Here is a 19,639-nt window from a genome sequence, read left to right on the forward strand (position 1 = left end):
GGACAAATAGGAAGTTACAGAATAGCCATGGGGATATAAAGTACAGTATAGGAAATGGAGTAGCCAAAGAACTTATACACATGACCCACAGACATGAACAAAGGTGCAGGGATTGCCTGAAGGACTGGAGGATGCTGAGTAGAGGGGTGCCAAGGGGAAAAAATTAGGACAACTGTAATTGCATAATCAATAGAATATTTTTAAAAAAGAAAGGTCTATGGGAGGGTTAGGTGGGTGGGCTGGAATGGGAGTAAAAGGGAGAAAACTGTACTTGAACAATGATTAAAATAAAAAAATAGAAAGGTCTGTTTATGAGGCTCATTCTTTCAAACATCATGTATTTCATACCTATTTTGCATTCAGCACTATGCTCAACAAAGTCGAAGTAAAAATAAGTCTCCGGTCATCATGAAAATTAAAATCCACTTGGACTAAAAAACCATTGAGCACAAAATAACTAGAATTCAATTAAGTGTTGACTTATATGATTCAAACCAAATACCATTTCAACCAGTGAGAATGCATACTACCCAGCACCTGTTGATATCCGCCCCCCCCGCCGCCTCCCACCCCCAACACAAGTTGATAGAGATGAATCCTAGATAGTTGTACTTCTATTAAATGCCCAATCATGCTATATGGTAAATTTCTCTTTACCTTTCTTTCTTCTCCACTGTTCCATAAGGTCTCGATTATCTTTGCATCTATTGTCTGGAACATGGAAGGCATTCATATGTTTGTTAAATGTATGTATGAATCAGAAGCTAAGCCAACTCCAGAGTAGCTGCCAATGTCCTTAACTTTCTCCTACAGTAAATCCCAAAAGCTTTAAGGTTAAAATCTATTACCTAATATGGCCATTGACCAAGACTTGGCCCAGAGGATGACTGGTATTAAAGATCTGGTGCTGAGTGTTCAGGTAGAAAGCTCAGAAAAACTCTGGCGAATTCTAAAACGCTTTTAGAAAAGAGGTAGAAAGAAGATTCTAATACAATGCCTGAAGTATAAAATGTGTTCAGTAAATATTTTATGAGTGAATGAACAAAAGATAACTGAGGAAAGACAGTGAGCTCAAAAAGAGACCAAACTCAGAAGACAAGTGTGACAGATGTGGCTGTATCTAAAGCTTTCTGTAGCAGAAACTTAAAATAGCCATTATTTCCTAATGGCTATTATGTCCATTTCCTTATGTTAATTTTCCAGCATAACCCCCTCTTATTACTCCCAAACACCTTTTAAAGGAAAACAAAACCTCTTCACCCCACAGGCAGCTGTGACTCCCCAACTTGACTGGACATACTCATCACCTAGAGATCTTGCTAAAATGAAGGTTCTGAAGTATTACGTCTGGGGTGAGGCCAGAAATTTTGCATTTCTAACAAACTCCCAGCTGGGGCTATTGACACTGGTCCAGCTACCATACTTGTAAAGTCTTAAGAGCCTACAAGACATTTTACAGAGAACATATAAGTAGTGGTAAAGCTGTGAGTAAGCTTCCTCCTGCTCCCGGATTTCCTAGTTATGTAACATTAGACAAGTCACTTTACCTCTCTGAGCCTTCCTTTGTCATCAGAGTAACACGGTGAATAACAACTAAGACTTACTGAGCGCTTACCATGTACCATACACTGTATCATATTTATCACCTTATAAATAGGACTTACGTTAAACAACCTGCCCAAGGTAGGTAGAGTACACCTGGATCTGTTTCTAAGTAGTCTGACTCAAGAACCTGGTGTTTAAATCATCGTGTAAGACTGCCTCTTCAGCCTAGCTCCTGGAGCTTTTACGAAGATTAACTAGTACTTGGTGAGTAACACAAGTTCCAGACTCTAATCTAAACTCCCTTGGGGACATTTTAGCTCATCTATCTTTTTATCAACCCTGGAAGTTATGGGTTTTAAAATAGGCCCAAGTAAGTTAAAGCTGAAGGTCAAACAGTGGCACAGTCAGGACTGGAATCCAGGCAGTCTAACTGCAGGACCAGGCGCTCTTTTGCAACCAGGCAAAAGAGGAGGCAACCAGGACTCCAGCCTACGAGCGCTCAGCAAGCTGCGGCGGGCGCACGCCACTCAATGCGGTCTGTAAGCCCTGCTGGCTCCCAAAGCAAACCAAGTCTCTTACACTTAGCTTCACGTTATCTGTGGAAAGAGTCTTTCTTGGCCCACATCCAGGATCCGCCCCCACTCCCGCCGTGCACGGGTCAGTGTTCTGGTGAAATACAACTTATCCAGTCCCAAAAAGGGCTGACTGGCTAAACATCTTGAGAACACATTTTCACTTTGTGACAGAGTCGCTCCGGAATCCCGCAACACTTAGCCCCAGGAACTTGGGCCGCCCACCTGCGCCGCCGACTCCAGAGAGACGCAGTCCCATTTAGACTCTGCAATTTGTAGAAGGGGCTCATCGCGCCAGTTCCACCTCCACCCCGGCTAGAGCCAAAAGGACCGCTTCGAATACCATCTGCTCTCCAACAGCGCCGTCTGCCGGCCTCTTCTCCAGTTGCTCGAGTTATGAACCAATTCCGGTTGCTCCGGAAGTGAAGTTTTGTTTTCCGGGGCGCGCCTACGGACGCTCGCACGTGGTTGTATTTCCCCAGTTTGTGCCGGTACTGGCGGGCAAGTAATTTGAACTGTCTTCTCGGAGTTAGTGAGTCGAGCCGGAGCCATGGAGGGCCAGAGTGTGGAGGAACTGCTGGCAAAGGCGGAGCAGGACGAAGCCGAGAAGCTGCGGCGCATCACGGTGCACAAGGAGCTGGAACTGGAGTTCGACCTGGGTAACCTGCTGGCTTCCGACCGGAACCCCCCCACGGGCCTGCGGCGCGGGGGACCCACGCCGGAGGCCGAGCTGAAGGCTTTGGCGCGGGACAACACGCAACTGCTCATCAATCAGCTGTGGCAGCTGCCGACGGAGCGCGTGGAGGAGGCGGTGGTGGCGCAGCTGCCAGAACCCATCACTCGCCTGCCGCGCGAAAAGCCAGTTCCCCGGCCGCGGCCGCTGACACGCTGGCAGCAGTTCGCGCGACTTAAGGGCATCCGTCCCAAGAAGAAGACCAATTTGGTATGGGACGAGGTGAGTGGCCAGTGGCGGCGCCGCTGGGGATACCAGCGCGCCCGCGACGACACCAAGGAGTGGCTGATCGAAGTGCCTGGCAATGCCGACCCCTTGGAGGACCAGTTCGCCAAGCGCACCCAGGCTAAAAAGGAACGGGTGGCCAAGAACGAGCTGAACCGGCTGCGTAACTTAGCTCGCGCGCACAAAATGCAGCTGCCCAGCTCGGCCGGTTTGCACCCTACCGGACACCAGAGTAAGGAGGAGCTGGGCCGCGCCTTGCAAGTGGCAAAGGTCTCCACTGCTTCTGTGGGGCGCTTCCAGGAGCGTCTGCCGAAGGAGAAGGCACCCCGGGGCTCCGGCAAGAAGAGAAAGTTTCAGCCCCTTTTTGGGGACTTTGCTGCAGAGAAAAAGAGCCAGTTGGAGATGCTACGAGTCATGAACAGCAAAAAGCCTCAGCTGGACGTGACAAGGGCCACCAATAAGCAGATGAGGGAGGAGGACCAGGAAGAAGCTGCCAAGAGGAGGAAAATGGGCCAAAAGGGCAAGAGAAAGGGGGGCCGGCAGAATCCTGGAGGCAAGAGGAAAGGGGGTTCACTTAGCCAGGGGGGGAAGAGTAAAGGAGGCTTGGGAGGTAAGATGAATTCCGGGCCACCTGGCTTGGGTAGCAAGAGGAAAGGAGGGCAACGCCAAGGAGGAAAGAAGAGGAAGTAAAGTTCACCCGCCCACCCGCCTCCCTGTAAACTAAGAACTATTCTAAATGTTGAGGTCCAAGTCCTGTAGGGGGGATAAAAGAAGGTCACTGACTTCATTGAACTTGAGGTTGTAGGGAAAGGAATGCTCTCCCCTCAAGAAGAATGTAAATGTTGGACTTTACAGATTAATGTGTTTTTTTCCAACAACTCCAGGCCTTTGGCTGGAAATTTAAAGGATGTATTTGAGGACATAAGAATTTGGTCGAAACAGCCATCTTTTCTTTTTTTTTTTTTTTAAACTTTGGATGTGGTGTGAGGGAAAATTGTTAGGCGTTATTTTTATAACAAGCTTGTGTAATTATCAAAGGTAGGGCACAGAGACCACATTTTTAGAACTGGCCTTAAAAGTAATTGTGAAGTTATTTAATAAAAGTGTGTCTGTAGCTAATACTGCTTTTAACTCTTTGGCAGTTGGTAGAAATTTTAAGTAAAGTCAGTGACCTGGATATCTGTACAGATAATTTTTGTTTACTTTGTAAAAAACACAAAGCAACTAAATTGTGATTATTTCAGTGATATCACTATAGAAAAATCATACTTCTTTTAGTATTAGATATAATACAGAAGGTGTAGTATAACTGGTGTTTCTGAAAAAAGATTTCCTGCTTTTGAGCACTGAAAACATTGATTTGTTATGGATGATAAATTTGAGCCTAACTAAATAATGGTAATAATCGTCCTTAATCCAGAAAATACTCAAATCTTTCAACATTTATGTTCCCAATTTATTTAGTTTCAAGTAGAGTCTGTTTTGGGAAGACAGAAAACCTACAGATTTCTTAATTGGAATATTATCTTATTATCTTTAGATTATTTTGTCAAATTGACCTGTGCTGGTTTGTTTAGGTGGTAAAATGGTTATAGCTATTCTGAGTCTCTTTTTCCTACTTGATCTCAGTAACTTATCCTCGTAAATCTAAATATCTCCTGAAAAAGATTCATAGTAGATCTAGAATCCAGGGCGGGGTTTGCTGCTATTACCGAGCTGAGAGGCACTCTACTCTGCATTTTGGTCTGACAGTTGATAGGAAATTAAAATGGGAAATTCACTTTTTTAACTGTTCTCATTTTTATAAGGTTACTTTTGGAAATTGCTATGAAAGAAAATACTGATTTCTTACAGGATACTTAAGATACATGCTCAATCATTACATTGGATACTTTCTAAGTTAAAGTTGAACTTTGCCAAGTTGATCATTGATCAGCTATTCCACTTGGACATGGATGCACTTGGGGCTGCTGTGCCCTCTCAGAGAGTATAGGTTAATCATGGAAAGTTTTAAGCGCTCATGAAACGATTTAATAGAATCCTGAACAACTTCATCAAAAAGCCACACCATTCACAGAGCATTTAACATTTAACTTTTAAAATTTCAACTTGGTGGTGGTGAGGGGCCATGTTTGTGTTTACACTTGCATGATTTGGCAGTTGAACACAACACAGGCCCTGTAAAAAGGGACCCTCGGGCTTTTTGCAGGGTTGTTCTTTGTTGAAACAGTTTAAGTAGTGTCTTATTTTTTTTCTGAAAGTACTTTAAGAAGTCAGAATCGCATTTTAAAGAAATTAGTTGGAAAAGAAGGATCTTGCTTTTCTCGTTCCCCTCGTGTGAATTAGAGGGTTTCAAGTAGAGAGACTTAAGTATTCAGGACGCCACTGAGCAGTTACTTGTACAGCAATTTCAAAGATGGATGGGGAGACAGCTGCTGAGACGGTTGAAGTATTGGCTGGTAGGAAAGTGGTCCTGAGCCCCAGGGCTGAGGCTGGGGGCTGACCTAGGGAGGCTGGTGGGCAGTCCCGGCCCAGTGGGTGGGAGGAGGCAGGCGCAGCAGGAATTGGCCAGTCTGGGGGTTGGGGGCGGGGCCACGGGGAGACAACCACGCAGTCATGGCTGCTGCCTCCCGCTCCCGGGTCGCGCACTTGCTGAGGCAACTGCAGCGTGCGGCGTGAGTGCGGGGCCTGGTGGGCGGGCAGGGGACCCGAGAGTGCGATCGTGCTCACGCAGCCCCTCTGGGTGTGATGCGCCTGAGCCCCGCGCATTCTCCCTTGGGTTACTTTCATTAACTTGGGGAAGGGGCTACCGCAGTGCATGGCCACTTTGCACTGGGCGAGACAGTGCCACGCAATCAAGTACTGCGCAGTGAGGCAGGTTTTTACCCCGTTCTATATACAGTTAAGGAAACAGGCCCGGAGAGGATACTGCCTGGCCCCACGTCATATCAGACAGCTCATGGCTTGGCACAGTGACCAAGACAAATTCGTGTATCCAATCAATGCATTTATATTGGGTGCAAGTTACCAATATACTATTGGTAACATGCCAAAAACTATTCTAGGAGCTGGGGATACAAAGATGAAAAACACTGGAGCACTCTAAAGTCTAGTAGGACATAGGGTTGAGGGGTTAGGGTTTGTAAAACGGGTCTGGGCAGAATGCAGCGGACAGAGGGTGTAGAAGAGAAAGATGAAGCTGAGGAGTCACCTGAAGCTTCACTTGCATGTGCAGCACTGTTACAGCAGGAATGGTAAAATGTTATGATGTGTGCGACTCCTCTTCTGTTAAGACAAAAATGCAAGGTACGTAAGCAGCTGCCTGATAAAATACTTGTTGGATGTGCCAGTGCAATATTGGGTCTGGAAAAATTCGAACAAACGGGTGGAGAAAAATAAGGGGCTAGAGAAATTTCAAGCCAAGGGAAGAGAAGCACAAGAGGCAAGAGAAATAGAAAGTCAGCACCCTCCAGCCTCTTCATAGGAGAAGACAGATGGTGAAAGACCATGAATAGAAAATAGAACTTACTGAGCACTTACCATGTGCCAGGCACTGTCCTACACACTTTACACATGCTATTATTAATAGTAACTATAATCCTTACAACAACCTTCTGCAATACTGTATTGTATCCTCATATTACAGGTGAAGAAATAAAGGCATGGAGAAAAAGAATTTGTCCAGTGTCACATAACTAAGCAAATGGCACAGCTGTAATATGAACTCATATATTCTGGTTTCACAGTTCTTGTTCTCATCTAAGGAGTTTGAATTGTGCCGTGTGGTTAATGGAAAATTGTGGAAGCAGTCATTCTTACTGTGAAATACTAATATGTTGAAATGCCCCATGAAAAAAAGAATTCAGTGGCCAAATAGATTTGGGAAACTAACTGCTCACTGCTGCATAGCTCTCTTGGAGAGTCAGGATGTATGTGAGCACAGGAAGGGCTCTGAGAAGTCATGCAAGGGGAGCAAATGGTCAGTTGTATTTAAACTCTTCATTCTAAACTTGTGTCATCATAGACCTTTTCACCAAGCAACACCATTTCTATCCCATGGAAGTGTCATATAGATGTTTTTAGAATGGTTGCATGAGAAAGGTATGTGGCATAATTAGAATTAGGTTAGAGCTTTCTGGTGGCAGTGGAGAAGAAATACTAGAGGTAGTTGCAGAGTGCTCCAGCTCAAAGGTCATGGCTTCAGACACCAAAGAGGAGCAGTTGGTACAAGAGGTAGATGTGAGAAATATTGAGGGATTGGTTAGAATCAGCAAGATTTTGTATAGTTTTAGTGAGATCGGGAGAAATTGAGGTGTCTGCCTGGAGCATCAGGTAAATATTGGGGACATTTACCAAAGTCAGGACTGTAAGAGTTCACTTTAGGAGGAAGGTGATGACTTACATACAAGTCCTGGGCATTTTGAGTTGGACATGACTCGGGTATATCCAGATGAAGACCCCCAGCTGGGAATTGAGTAGATTGTTCTGGAGTTCAGGTTGAGAGCACACCATGAGTGTGGCAGCAAAGGCCCTGGCAAACTCGGCATAGAAGCAAAGGGCCGAGAATGAAGTCCTGGGGAGCAGCACTGTTACAGCCTGAGTAGTAAAATGGTGCTTTGTCCTACACATTTTTACACAAGTAAGCATTTAAAAGTGGGACGTTTCAAATAAAAATCTTGGGAAATTGGGAAATGGCATGATGTGGCCCACATCTGGAGGAAGTCTGCACGGGCCAAGGTGGTGGCCACCTCCTTTGGACAGGGCAGCACTCCAGCTTCCTGAGAGACCCAGCACAGCCCACTGCTCTCTCCATACAGCAGCTGCTCTGACTTGCTCTGGCCTCTTATTTACATCACCTGCTGGCCTCCTTAGACATCAGGATTTGCAAATAATTTGCATTTTGAATGGAGGAAAAGGAACCAGCATTAAAGGACTGAAGTCCTGGCCAAAGAGATGGGAGAAAGCCCAGGAGGGAAAGACATCACAATAACTGCAGAGTTACAGAGTTCTCATCCCCTGGGGTGCACCAGGAACAAGATAACCCAACATCCCTGGCACTTAATTGTGTGCATGGGGCAGGTAGAGCAGACAATAAACTAGTAAGTTTAGAGTAAATTAGATGTTGATGAACAAGATAAAGTGAAGGAAGATTGGATGTTGGAGGAAGGGACGCAATTTTAGAAAAGATGGTCAGGGAAGACCTCATTATTTCATATTACTGCTGTCACAGATAATTGTGAACACGGTGGCTGAAAACAACACACATTTATTCTCTTACAGTTCTGAAGTTTGGGAAGTCTAAAATCAGTTTTACCGGGCCAAAATGAAGGCCACACTCCCTTCAGAGGCTCTAGGGGAGAACCCATTTGCCTTGCTTGCTCTGTCCAGCTTCTAGAGCTGTGCTCCTTCAATTCCTCTGCTTGTGGCCCCTTTCTCCAGCTTCACAGTCAGCAATGTAGAATCTCGCTTCAGTAGTCACATTGCCTGCTGTGTCCCATCTCCCTCTGGCTCCCCTATGAGGATGCTTGTGATTACATTTAGGGCCCAGCCAGATAATCCAGGATAATCTCTCCATCTCATAATCCTTAATTTAACCACACCAGCAGATGTGCTTTATAACGTAATATTCACAGGTTCCAGGGATTGAGACCCCAGATACCTTCAGGGGCTCAGCTGACCACACTCACAGAATTAACTGTTGCAGACAGACCAGTGGAGGGAGGGAGTAAACCGTGTGGCTCTCTGGGAAGGTGCCTAGAGGTGGAGTATGCCCAGTGTGGTTTCAGAACATGGTGCCTGGAGCAGAGCACATGAGGGGGAGACAAGGTCAGAGACATTGGGGGCCAGGTGGGTGGCCAAAGATGACCCCAATATTTTTTACCTAAACAAAGGAAAGATGAAGTTGCCATTAAACTGGAGTGGGGATGAGGCTTCGAGGGAACACCAGGAGCTGAGTCGTAGGCAGGGAAACAGAGATGCCTGATAGATATTCAAGTGCAGTTGAATCTGAAACTCAGGTAAGAGGTCTAAACTAGAAGATAAATGTGGAAGTCATCAGCATAGAAGGTATTCACGGCCATGAGACCAGGTAAGGTTACTCAGGGAGTGAGTGTGGAAAGAGAAGTGTCCATGGGTAGCACCCTAGGACCCTCCAGTATTCAGACTCAAGAGCATGAAGAGCAGTTGGTCAAGGAGCAAGCAGCCAGTGTGGGAGGGAGAAAACCAGAGAATGGTGTCTTGGAAGCCAGGGGAAGAAAGTGTTTCCAGGGAAAAGGTAATGGACAAGAGGATGTTGTTGACAGGTCTGGTAAGATGAGAACTGAACTGATGAGTGAGTCATGTATAAGCAAGGTGAGGGTTTTAGTGACCTTGTCAGTGGAATCATGGGGTGAAGGCCAATTGGAAAAGGTTCCAGGGCTGATAGGAGAAGAGAAATTGGAGAGAGGAGGTACAGTCAGCTAAAGGGAAGGAGAGAGGTGCAGGCAGCATCAGGAGAGGGAAGAGGAGCGAGAGAAGGTTATTGTTTGCTTTGGGGATTGGGGAGATAAATCCATTTTAAGGAGGGCCTTTCGGGAGGGTGAAGGGCTAGGAGGACCAGGAGACCTGAGGTCCTCTGCCCAGCTGGTGTTTCCTGTTTCACAGCTGCTGAAAGCTGTTTGCTTTCTAATACAATATAGGAAAAGGTCTATTGGGAGGGAAATTTTTGATGAGGAGGAGAAAGAAGGAGGAACAACTAGTAATGCCCTTGAGTGGGGCTGAGACATAGTACACAGGTAAGGGACAGGCGTTTGCTAAAAGCATGGCCAGTTTATTAGTGATGCAAGGAAGGAAGCCAGGTGGTTGGGCCAGAGCCAGGAGGGGGTGGGTGTGGGGCTTGCTCTAGCTGGGGTTTCCCTTACTTCTAGGAGCCAAGAAGCTCATCAGTAGCTTCAGGCCATTATAAGAAGGTGGGGGAGACCACAGTCTATTCTCCCTTCCCCAGGGAAGGTTCTGTGTCATTGCACACCAGGAAAACAGAGAAGGTCAGAAAATTTAAAATGTCTTCATTCATTACTCATTTATTCGGTATAAAGGGTGTACTTTGTGCTTGGCACTACGCTAACCACTGCAGATAAAGTTGTGGAAAAGGTTAGCTCTTGCCTTGTTATCACAAAATTTACATTCTCAAGGCAAATGGAAACAGAAAAGGGGTACAGTGTGGTAACAGTTTTAATGGGAAGGGAAGTGCAGGGATCACAGAGAGAGGGTGCCTTCCCTGGCCCCCAGGCCTTAGGGAAGAATCCCCAGGGAAACTGACATCAGAATTGGCAACAAAAAAGAACACTAGTTATCTGGAGGAGGGGGGAAAGTAAGTTCCAGGCAGAGGAAATAAGAACAAAGTTCTGGAGACAAGAGCATGTGTGGTTGATTAAAAGAACCAAGTTTATTTTTCAAGAGCTCAGCCCCAGAGATGGAGGGTGATGAGGAGCCAGGCTGGAGAGGTTAGCAGGGCTTCATCTGAACTTTATCCCAAGAGCCACGACGAACCATCAAAGTACTTTTAAACAAGGGAGTAACATCATTGGCAATGTACCTCTGGTCACAGTGTGGCAAAGGTGGAGTGAAGAGAAGCATGTTAGGAACTTCATGGAAAGCCAGATGAGAGACGACATGGGAACCAGAGAGTGGTAGAGGGCCCCAGAGTAGTGGGTGGATTTGGGTAGAGAAATATTGGGGGCCTTGATGCATGGTTGGTTGCAAAGGTGTGAAGGGTGAGCCCAAGATAGAAGCCAACATTTAAGCAGTGGGCAGAGTGGAAAAGAAGCCACAAGGAGAATAATTGCAGGTGAGCAGGGAGTCCTAGCAACCAAGAGCGTTTCAGCCACCCCAGGAGGGGTGGCCCACAGTGTCCAGTGCTATGAGAGCAAGGTGCTGGGAGGAGGTCTGAGGAGTGACTATTACATTAGGAAAGTTGGGGCTTGTGAAGACAGCAGCCAATTTTAGGGGGCCAACGAATGTATGGGAGGCAAGGAAATGGGGCCAGCTGATGTAGGTCAGGAGTGCAGCACCAGAGAAGGAGCAAGCTGGAAGCGACATGAGGTTGAGAGTTCTAAGCATGAAAATCTTAAAAGTGATACAAGATCAAGTAAGGGGGAGAACTAGTAAATACAGGACAGACGGAGGTCCTGATAAGGCAAGAGGGGATGGGAATTCAAAGCACAAATGAGGAGTAGAAATAATGAGTTGAGGTAGCCTCAGAGCCTGAAAAATATAAAATAAAAAGAGGAGGGTGAGTAGCATTGGAAAGCTTTGCGTGTGATCCCCCTCCCCTTGCACCTCTTTTCTTGTCCTTGGGGGACAATAAGCCCTCCTGTGAAGAAGAGAACACCTTGGCCTTGCCTACTTTCATTTCTCCTGGGGGAGCCTGCAGCTGGATCAGACCTGCGGGGATGCTCCTGGGAAACCTGTAGCACCTGGCGTGCTCAACTACGCCCACGAGATGGCAGCCGTGATTCATGCTTCCGCTCACACTGGCTTCCGCTGTGGTTTTGACTTTCAGTTTTTGAGATCTTCACTACCAGTGAATTCAACCCTTTCTTTCTCCTTCCTATTCAGATGTTTTCATTACAAATTTGAATGGGGGAGGTTTTACACTCACGTATCTATAAGGATACGTGACAAAGTCCTCTGGGCAATAAATATAAACAAAACCCTTTCTCAACACTCAAACATAATAAGCAGTTCAAAAGGAAGCCAGAGAAGGGGACTGCCCACGAACAAGGAGGCTACCAAGACAGGGAAGGGATATGGAAGGCAAGGGTAGAGGAGCAGGTGTGAGCGCAATTCAGGCGAAAGCTGACAAGCACAGGGGTCTGGGAGGTGGTCGCTGATCCCTGAATCTTGGCAGAGGAAAGACAAGGGGGAGTCGGGAGGTGGTCTCAGGAAGGCCAGTAGATGAGGCCCAGAACCTGTATGAAGAAAAATTAAACACCTGAGGACAATGGGAAAACACAGGTGGGGAACAGGAGGTATGCAAGTAGTTAACCTTGGGTCAGTTTGGCCAAAGCTTCTAACTGGTAAGAGCTGAGACCAGGGACTCCATCTTAAACTTGTCTGCATCCCCAGAGTCCTTATCTCAGCTACCCATGGGTATTTATTAAGTACTACTTGAATAATTAATTAAAGAAAGAGCTTACAACAGCCACTTTTTTTGTCCATGGTGATTTCTGATTTTTTTATATGTTCAATCTTTGCCAAAAGCTGCTATTTTGCTAGCATCGTAAGACTGCAGAGCAAGTTACTTTGTCTTATCTTTGGATTTTCTAGTTTCACTTTACAGTTTTTCCTTTTTTTTTTCCCCCCTTCTCCCTAGATGCCAGTGCCCAACTCATTCGCATACTTACTCCCAAGGTAATAATACATTTTGTGCTTTTAAACTGGCCACAATTTACGTTTCCACAGTTGGCACTCCAATACATTTGGGCAAAGGGTGAAGCAAGCAAATCCAGGGATATAAGGAGGCTGATGAAAATGGTTGCCTTCTCACTAGAAACTGGTAATATGTGGTTCTAATTACACAAAGTTAGCTGAATGTATGCTGCTGATTGTGTGTTTGGCTCTAATATATGTTTAATGATATTTATAATGTTTTTCTGTTTTAAATAGAATTATTGCAAAGCTAAAAAGGATGCCATGGAGAGACTCTTAGGATTGTCTGAGTTATCAAACAATTAATAAAGATGAAATCTTTTGAAGGTTCTAATACATCTGAAAAAAGAAAGAAGCTAAAGAGCAAGGTGGTTCCTAGAATGAAAAACTTTGTGCATTAATTTTTTAAATAATATTCTATTAAAAACAAAATTAAAATAAAATATTATTCTATTTCTTAATAATTAAAAATAATGACAAGTTTTCATTTCCCACAAATGTCTTAATCCTTACCCACTCCATTGTCCACAGACCAGCAGGAAGCTCATTGCAGCTTCAGCAAGTCATCAGAATGTCACATGAATTACTGACACAAATGCTGACTTCACCTCTTGGAAAGGTCAAATATAAACAGCGAGGCGAGGAGAGGGATAAAAAGTAAGGGGGCTGGCCAAAAAGGACCCTAAGCAGAAACCCCCAGGGAGGGCCATTGGGAGTGGAACAGAAATAGAAAAACTGAGTGCTTTGCGGCTGGTGGAGTGACTCACACTGCAGGACAAGCCAAGGGACCTCCCATTCATTAACGGCCATCCACGGAACAGAAGGCTTTCTGGCCCTTGTGAGCCTGTGCAGAACTTTGTCTTCAGCTGATTTTCTCCAACTTTTACTGGATTTTAACAAAGAATGGGGAATTTCCTATTTGGGTGAATAAAATTAGTAATTTAGAGAAAGTTAACTTCACAGTTTAATAGTGTCCAATTTATGTCATTTCCTAAACTTGAGTCACTAGAGTAATAGATTAGACTAACCAGGACTGATTTAAAAGTAAGTAGATAAAAACAAGGACATTTATTGGGGCCCTCTTGTTGTTCCAATATGGCAGAAAATCGTTTTGCCCTACCTACAGCCATTGCAAAGAAGTATCAATTTATAAAAATTTGTAATTACATTTCAGAAAGAAAACTAAAATTTTTATATTTATAAGCTTGAGAAATAGAAATATCTCACTGTGACATGTAACCTCCATGGAAAAATTATTAATTGAAACAAATGATCACAGCTGCTATAAGAAGTATGAGCAAGATTCTAATTAATGAATCTGTTAATAATTTTTCTCTAACAATAACCCAACTCTGGAGCCTAGAAGATATCTTTTTCTAAAAGGTTTTTATACATTATATTTTCAAAAGTGTATTTTAATTTCAATGGGGAAGGTATTTTAAGTAACTTTATTTTCATACAATCAGATCAAGTTAGCATTGCGTTTTCTTGGAATATGGGTTTTAATTTTAATTTGATATGCAACAATGAAAATATATTTCAGGCAAGGCTGCAAGGGAGATGCTTATGTTCACTGCTAGAATACTAATTTACTATCAAACAATGATATTTTGCTTTGTTTTTGAGGCCTACTTTGATACTAAGTTTTACATTTCTAGCTCCTGGGATTTCACCTTCCGGAAAAATAACAGATTATGCCTTTGAGGTAAATTTATCAGCCATTCTTTCTTTTATGAACTAAAAAATATAACTAGAGTATTTTGCTTATGCATTATTATCTCATTTGAAGTTTGCTATTAATTGGTGTCCCTTAATCTCAATATTTGATCAGGCCCTATTTAGCAAAACACCTTGTTAGGATAATGGAATATAAATCTTCTGATAAATGAGTAGTGACTAGAATACCATCTTCTGTACAGCCATTAAAATAGGACAAATTCCCAGTTCTACAAACTTTCCAGTTTATATATGTTGTATGTTAAAGCTTCTTTAGTTTTAAGTTAACAACTTAAAACTTTGTAAGTATAACAACCCCCAAAGATTGTATCAAATAACCTTTTGATACAATCTTTAGAATACAAACCTTTAGAATAAAGAAATAGCTCTTCTGATTAATCTTTATCACACTGTAATCACATAATTATTTGTTTAAATCCATGTCTTCTCCTAGTTCAGGACTTGTAAATTAAATGTCACCAGGGGCAGACAGCCAGCCAGCCCATGAACAGACTGGGTGAGGACAGTGCTGAGTGCACTGAGCACACAGACCCTTCTGAAGACTATGTCCTCCCCTCAGCCCCACATGATCGCTGCCACACAGGAATGCAGGCCCGTGCACCATTATTCCAGAAAGATCGCACAGTCACATTGGATATTTTTATGCCAATTTTTAAGAGTTATGAGCCAACTCAATAAAGAAGAAATCTAAACATAATGTGGATCAAGCAAAACACATCTTTGGGCCAATAGTGACTATTCATCCATTGGTATAAAAGCTCATCTCTCAGCTGTAAACTTTATGAGACTTTCTCTTGTTCATAGTTGTACAACCAGAGCCTAGCACAGAACCTGGAGCATAGCAGGCACTTAGTAGCATTGGGTGGGTGGAAAAACAGGTAGACGATTGGTGGATGGATGTGTGCATGCATGCAAGGGTAGTTGGATAGATGAATGGTTGGGTGTTGAATGCTTGGATGAATGAATGAAGAGGTGAAAATATATGAGGAATTAACAACACTTAAATTGAAAAATAAGAAATTTGAGAGGTAACTTAGTTGTGGAGACAAAGAAAGACAGGCATTTCAAGCTGAGGAAAGAATTGAGAGTTTATGATGTGTCTGGAAAAAGATAAATAATTTCAGTGTGGCTAGAGCTAAGGTTTGCTTAAAGAAGTAGGGTGAATCTGAGGCCAGACAGAGTGAACAGGAAGGCTATGCTATGGGACATATACTTTATTCTCCAGGCAATGAGGAAATATTTCAGGCTTTAGAAATGAAGTGGTTAATCTCTCATACAGCCATCACCAAAATCTTTTTTTTTTTCAGATGGCTGTTTCAAACATTAGATATGGAGCAGGAGTTACAAAGGAAGTGGGAATGGTAAGTATTTAAGATTTTTCGAGTTTACTGTAGAAGTTACATTATCTTTTAAAACAAATGCAAATGGACAACAATTGAGTCCTTTGTTTTAAAAAAAAAGTTTAATGTTAAGTTGACCAGAAGTATCTATTACATTTCTAGTGAAATCAGACCTAACTTATAAGTTATTTTTGTTGTTGTAGGACCTGCAAAACATGGGTGCTAAAAATGTTTGTATGATGACAGACAAGAACCTCTCCCGGCTCCCTCCTGTACAAATAGTTATGGATTCCCTGGTGAAGAATGGTATAAACTTTAAGGTTTATGATAATGTGAGGGTTGAACCAACCGATAGAAGGTATTTTTTTATTGTCATTTTTATTTACTTTAAGTGGAACCCCACACATATCACTGTTGCTTGAAACTTGCCGCAAAAAAAATTACTTAGTGACATGTCAGTTTATTTCTGAAAAATATTACATAATGGCTTTTCTTTTCCTTTCTCACAGCTTTATGGAAGCTATTGAGTTTGCCAAAAAGGGAGCTTTTGATGCCTATGTTGCTGTGGGTGGTGGCTCCACCATGGACACCTGTAAAGCCGCTAATCTGTATGCATCCAACCCTCACTCTGATTTCCTAGATTACGTCAGTGCCCCCATTGGGAAGGGAAAGCCTGTTTCTGTGCCTCTTAAGCCTCTGATTGCAGGTCAAGACTGTTCATTTGCTTGTTTCTTCATTTGTTTTGTTTTGCAATTGGCAAAAGGCCTTAGGAAAAATGCAAGCCAGGAATTCTAGGGTATGTGTTTCTAAAGCTTTCTGATTTCTTCATTTCAGTGTAGTACCTTGTTTAGAGATCAAAACAGAGCAATTCATTTATGTTTACAATGTTGATCTTCACTATTGCACAAATAGAAACAGTTTGGGCCAGTGGTAGGAAAGTTTGCAGATTTAAGCTATGAAGTCACTGTGTGAAGGAGGAGGGAAGGCCATCATTTACGTATCATTAGATCCCCTATAGGTACATTTGTCTTCTAAGCCCGCTCTGTTTTGTCCCATTTTGCCAGTCAGTGTGGAGTTTAAGTGGAACATTCACTATTATTTTTCTGGTGTTGACTCAACCCTTTCCTTTACATAATGGCTCTTCGGCTGACCTGAGGCTTTGTCTCTGCCCTGGGACATGTGGCCAGCGTGGCCACATAGCTCTGGGAGACATCTGCTCTGTGGCTGCAAGGGGCACAGACATGCAAATGCAAATCAGAATAGCTTGTCTGTTTCACACAGACCTTAGCAGCTTTCTGCTTTTAATTCCCTCTCATTTTCTAACTGTTAGCATATTACTGTTTAAAGTTTTATAGCTAAAATGCACTAACCAGTCACTGGAAAATACCAATTTAAAGTCTTGTCTTTTCTCTTCTGTCCCCATTGTTAACAGGCCTCTGAGGGGATAGGAGTGAGGTGGTGGCAGATGAACTGCTTTGATGGGTATGAGCAATCAGCAGGGAGCAGCATAATTGATGTCTGGCAAATGGAACCCTTTGGTGAAACTGTGTCGGCATCACACAGAGGGGTGATTAGTAAAGTTTAGAAACTTGACAGAATTACAGGGCCAAGCCCAGCAAAGGCACAGCATTACTGTGCTAGCTGCCAAGACAGAATAAAGACATCTTTTAGAGAGGCAAATGCAAGTTTTCTTCCTGGAGTTACCCAGCAGCCTGCATTTGAATATCCAACCGCAGCTGCTTCAGCTCTGGTGCTAGAGAAGCTTGAGGTGCCCAGAACTCCACCCTGTTAATACAGAAAAAGACATCATACATGCATGTTAAACCTACATGTGGTTAATACTGACATGAACATCATCCATACATGTTAACACATATACAGGCATCACATGCACACTGACGTGCACATTCATGTTACACACATGCATGTTAACACAGACATGAACATTATGCATGTTAATGCTGGCCTGGGCATTGTGCTGTTGTACATGCATGCTAATGCAGGCACATGCATGCATGCATGTGAATAGAGATATACACATCAGACAAGCAACAGGGGCAGCAAAGCTTCCTTCTCTTTGTTCTTTATTTCCTAAGGCTGAATTAAGTATCTCCACACACCTTTATTTAGATGCTTTATTAATATTAATATTATTTTGTTCAAGTCCCAACTACTTCAGGAACTGGGAGTGAAACTACTGGAGTTGCCATTTTTGACTATGAGCCCTTGAAAGTAAAAATTGGTAAGAACTTTGCCCATTGGCTTAAAAACATTCTCTCTTTTACTTTTCAAACCTAGCCCCTTTTATTTAATCCTAATATTTAACTATCAAGGAGTTACAGAGTTAAGGGAAGGGTATGTACACATACACATTTTTTTTCTTTTTTTTAAGTGGATACAAAATTAGGAGTCTAATAAACTTCTTTTTGAGAATTACCTACAAAAGTGTATTGAAAAGCCTTAAGTCTTGATTGGCCATTTTTCTGCCAAAGTTAGTGGTGGTACATCAGTAATAAAGGGTTATTCCTTTTCTTGAACATCTTTTTTACATTTTAAACCAATTTCATTGAGATCTAATTTTTATATAAGATTCCTATATTTTAAGAGCCTGGCTTGATGTACTTGATGACAAATATAGACACCCATGTAACTACTACCCCAATCAAGATACAAAGCATGACCATCAGTCCAGAACAATCCCTCCAGTCCCGTTCCCAGTAACCACTGTTCTGCTTTCCATCTTCTTTGTCATTTTTATCCTATCTTCTCTGACTCTCGGCTAAGCGAGTGGAAATGTCCCTCTCTTGAGTGTAGCTCAATATCCTTCTTTAAGGATTTTATTTATTTATTTTTAGAGAGGAAAGGGAGGGAGAAAGAGAGAGAAACATCAATGTGCGGTTGCTGGGGGCCGTGGCCTGCAACCCAAGCATGTACCCTGACTGGGAATCAAACCTGCGACACTTTGGTTCGCAGCCCACGCTGAATCCACTGAGCTATGCCAGCTGGGTCAATATCCTTCTTTCAGGCCTTTGTAGCAGAATAAATTGACATTCAACTACACATTTATAGTAACGTCTCTTTTTAAAATTAAATTACATTATCCTTTGACATCAAGAAATAATAATAATTACCAACACTTAAATTTTATCTTACAATTTTTTAAAGATGTTCCCATAATTTTATTCAATGTGATCCTTACAACAGCTCTGCGAGGGACAGAGGCCCTGTGATTGTGTAGTCGAATCTCACAGAGAACTCAGGGAGGCTAAGCGACTTGCCCAAAGACACATGATCAGTTGCAGAGCAAAGACCCAAACCAGGGGTGAGCTAGTGAACCAGCTCTCTAACATTTACTAAGCAAATAAACCCTGATTTGTATAGCATTTGCCAATTCCTGTGATATAAATACTCCCACCATAGCCAATGACATCACTCAGCCTGCCTTTGGGAAGAGGTGCACATACTTGGCTCCTACAAAGTGAAAAGAGCTTCTGCTCCACTGAAAAATTCAGGTTTCTAGCTCCAGATCTCTTTCCATGCTCCTTGCTGCCTCTCTACATGAGAATAACTCTTATCTCATATTTTTTATTTTTTAGGATAATTTGTTATGCTAAAGTTATTCAATGTTTGTAAATGAAGTCCATACCTATAGCCTCTATTGAAAATCCCTGTCCTAGGCATTGGTTCCCGAGCCATCAAACCCACGCTGGGACTGATTGACCCTCTGCACACCCTGCATATGCCTGACCGGGTGGTCGCCAACAGTGGCTTCGATGTGCTTTGGTAGGTACCTGGAGGGACATTTTCAGTGCCTGCATCTATGGACAGTATTTTCTTTTCTTTTTCTTTCTTCCTTTCCCCGCCTCCCCCCTCCCACCCTCCAATAATGAAAACCTTTATTACATGAGCTGAAATAGGAGGGAAGATTTATTTGCCTTTCTGGGCCTTGATTTGCCTCAGATAGAACTCCAGCTCCTTGCCCTGGAGCACGAGCCATCTGCTTGTCCACACTGGCCTGGTCTTGGAGCAATGTGTGCAAGAAGCTTGCCCTGCTGGAACTGCTCCTCTAGAAAATGGCT

At 43.2% G+C, this 19,639-nt stretch overlaps 3 protein-coding genes across 5 annotated transcripts in view; 2 read left to right on the plus strand and 1 right to left on the minus strand.

The window, feature by feature from the left end:
- Nucleotides 1-2,476, minus strand: part of CRH (corticotropin releasing hormone) — a 182,054-nt gene extending 179,578 nt beyond the window's left edge. Inside the window, exon 1 of one of the 2 annotated variants that reach the window (XM_045861073.1) lies at nt 2,343-2,476. The gene's annotated coding sequence lies outside the window, so the exon portion shown is untranslated. The remainder of the gene's footprint in view (nt 1-2,342) is intronic. The other variant, XM_045861074.1, reaches the window with a different exon arrangement.
- A 45-nt stretch (nt 2,477-2,521) lies between these two features.
- RRS1 (ribosome biogenesis regulator 1 homolog) lies at nt 2,522-4,194 on the plus strand. Its single transcript, XM_045861072.1, has one exon. It carries the CDS (start codon nt 2,668-2,670, stop codon nt 3,763-3,765), a length of 1,098 nt encoding a protein of 365 aa, XP_045717028.1. The 5' UTR covers nt 2,522-2,667; the 3' UTR covers nt 3,766-4,194.
- Nucleotides 4,195-4,999: 805 nt separating this feature from the next.
- Nucleotides 5,000-19,639, plus strand: part of ADHFE1 (alcohol dehydrogenase iron containing 1) — a 36,322-nt gene continuing 21,682 nt past the window's right edge. Inside the window, exons 1-8 of one of the 2 annotated variants that reach the window (XM_045861070.1) lie at nt 5,000-5,750; nt 12,428-12,465; nt 14,142-14,188; nt 15,528-15,581; nt 15,764-15,918; nt 16,070-16,266; nt 17,725-17,802; nt 19,238-19,343. In XM_045861070.1, coding sequence (XP_045717026.1) covers nt 5,692-5,750; nt 12,428-12,465; nt 14,142-14,188; nt 15,528-15,581; nt 15,764-15,918; nt 16,070-16,266; nt 17,725-17,802; nt 19,238-19,343 — 734 coding nt within the window. In that variant the 5' untranslated portion in view covers nt 5,000-5,691. The remainder of the gene's footprint in view (nt 5,751-12,427; nt 12,466-14,141; nt 14,189-15,527; nt 15,582-15,763; nt 15,919-16,069; nt 16,267-17,724; nt 17,803-19,237; nt 19,344-19,639) is intronic. The other variant, XM_045861071.1, reaches the window with a different exon arrangement.

Source organism: Phyllostomus hastatus, unplaced genomic scaffold (assembly GCF_019186645.2).
Source record: "Phyllostomus hastatus isolate PE091 unplaced genomic scaffold, TTU_PhHast_1.1 phas_scaffold_21, whole genome shotgun sequence".
Taxonomy (NCBI): Eukaryota; Metazoa; Chordata; class Mammalia; order Chiroptera; family Phyllostomidae; genus Phyllostomus; species Phyllostomus hastatus.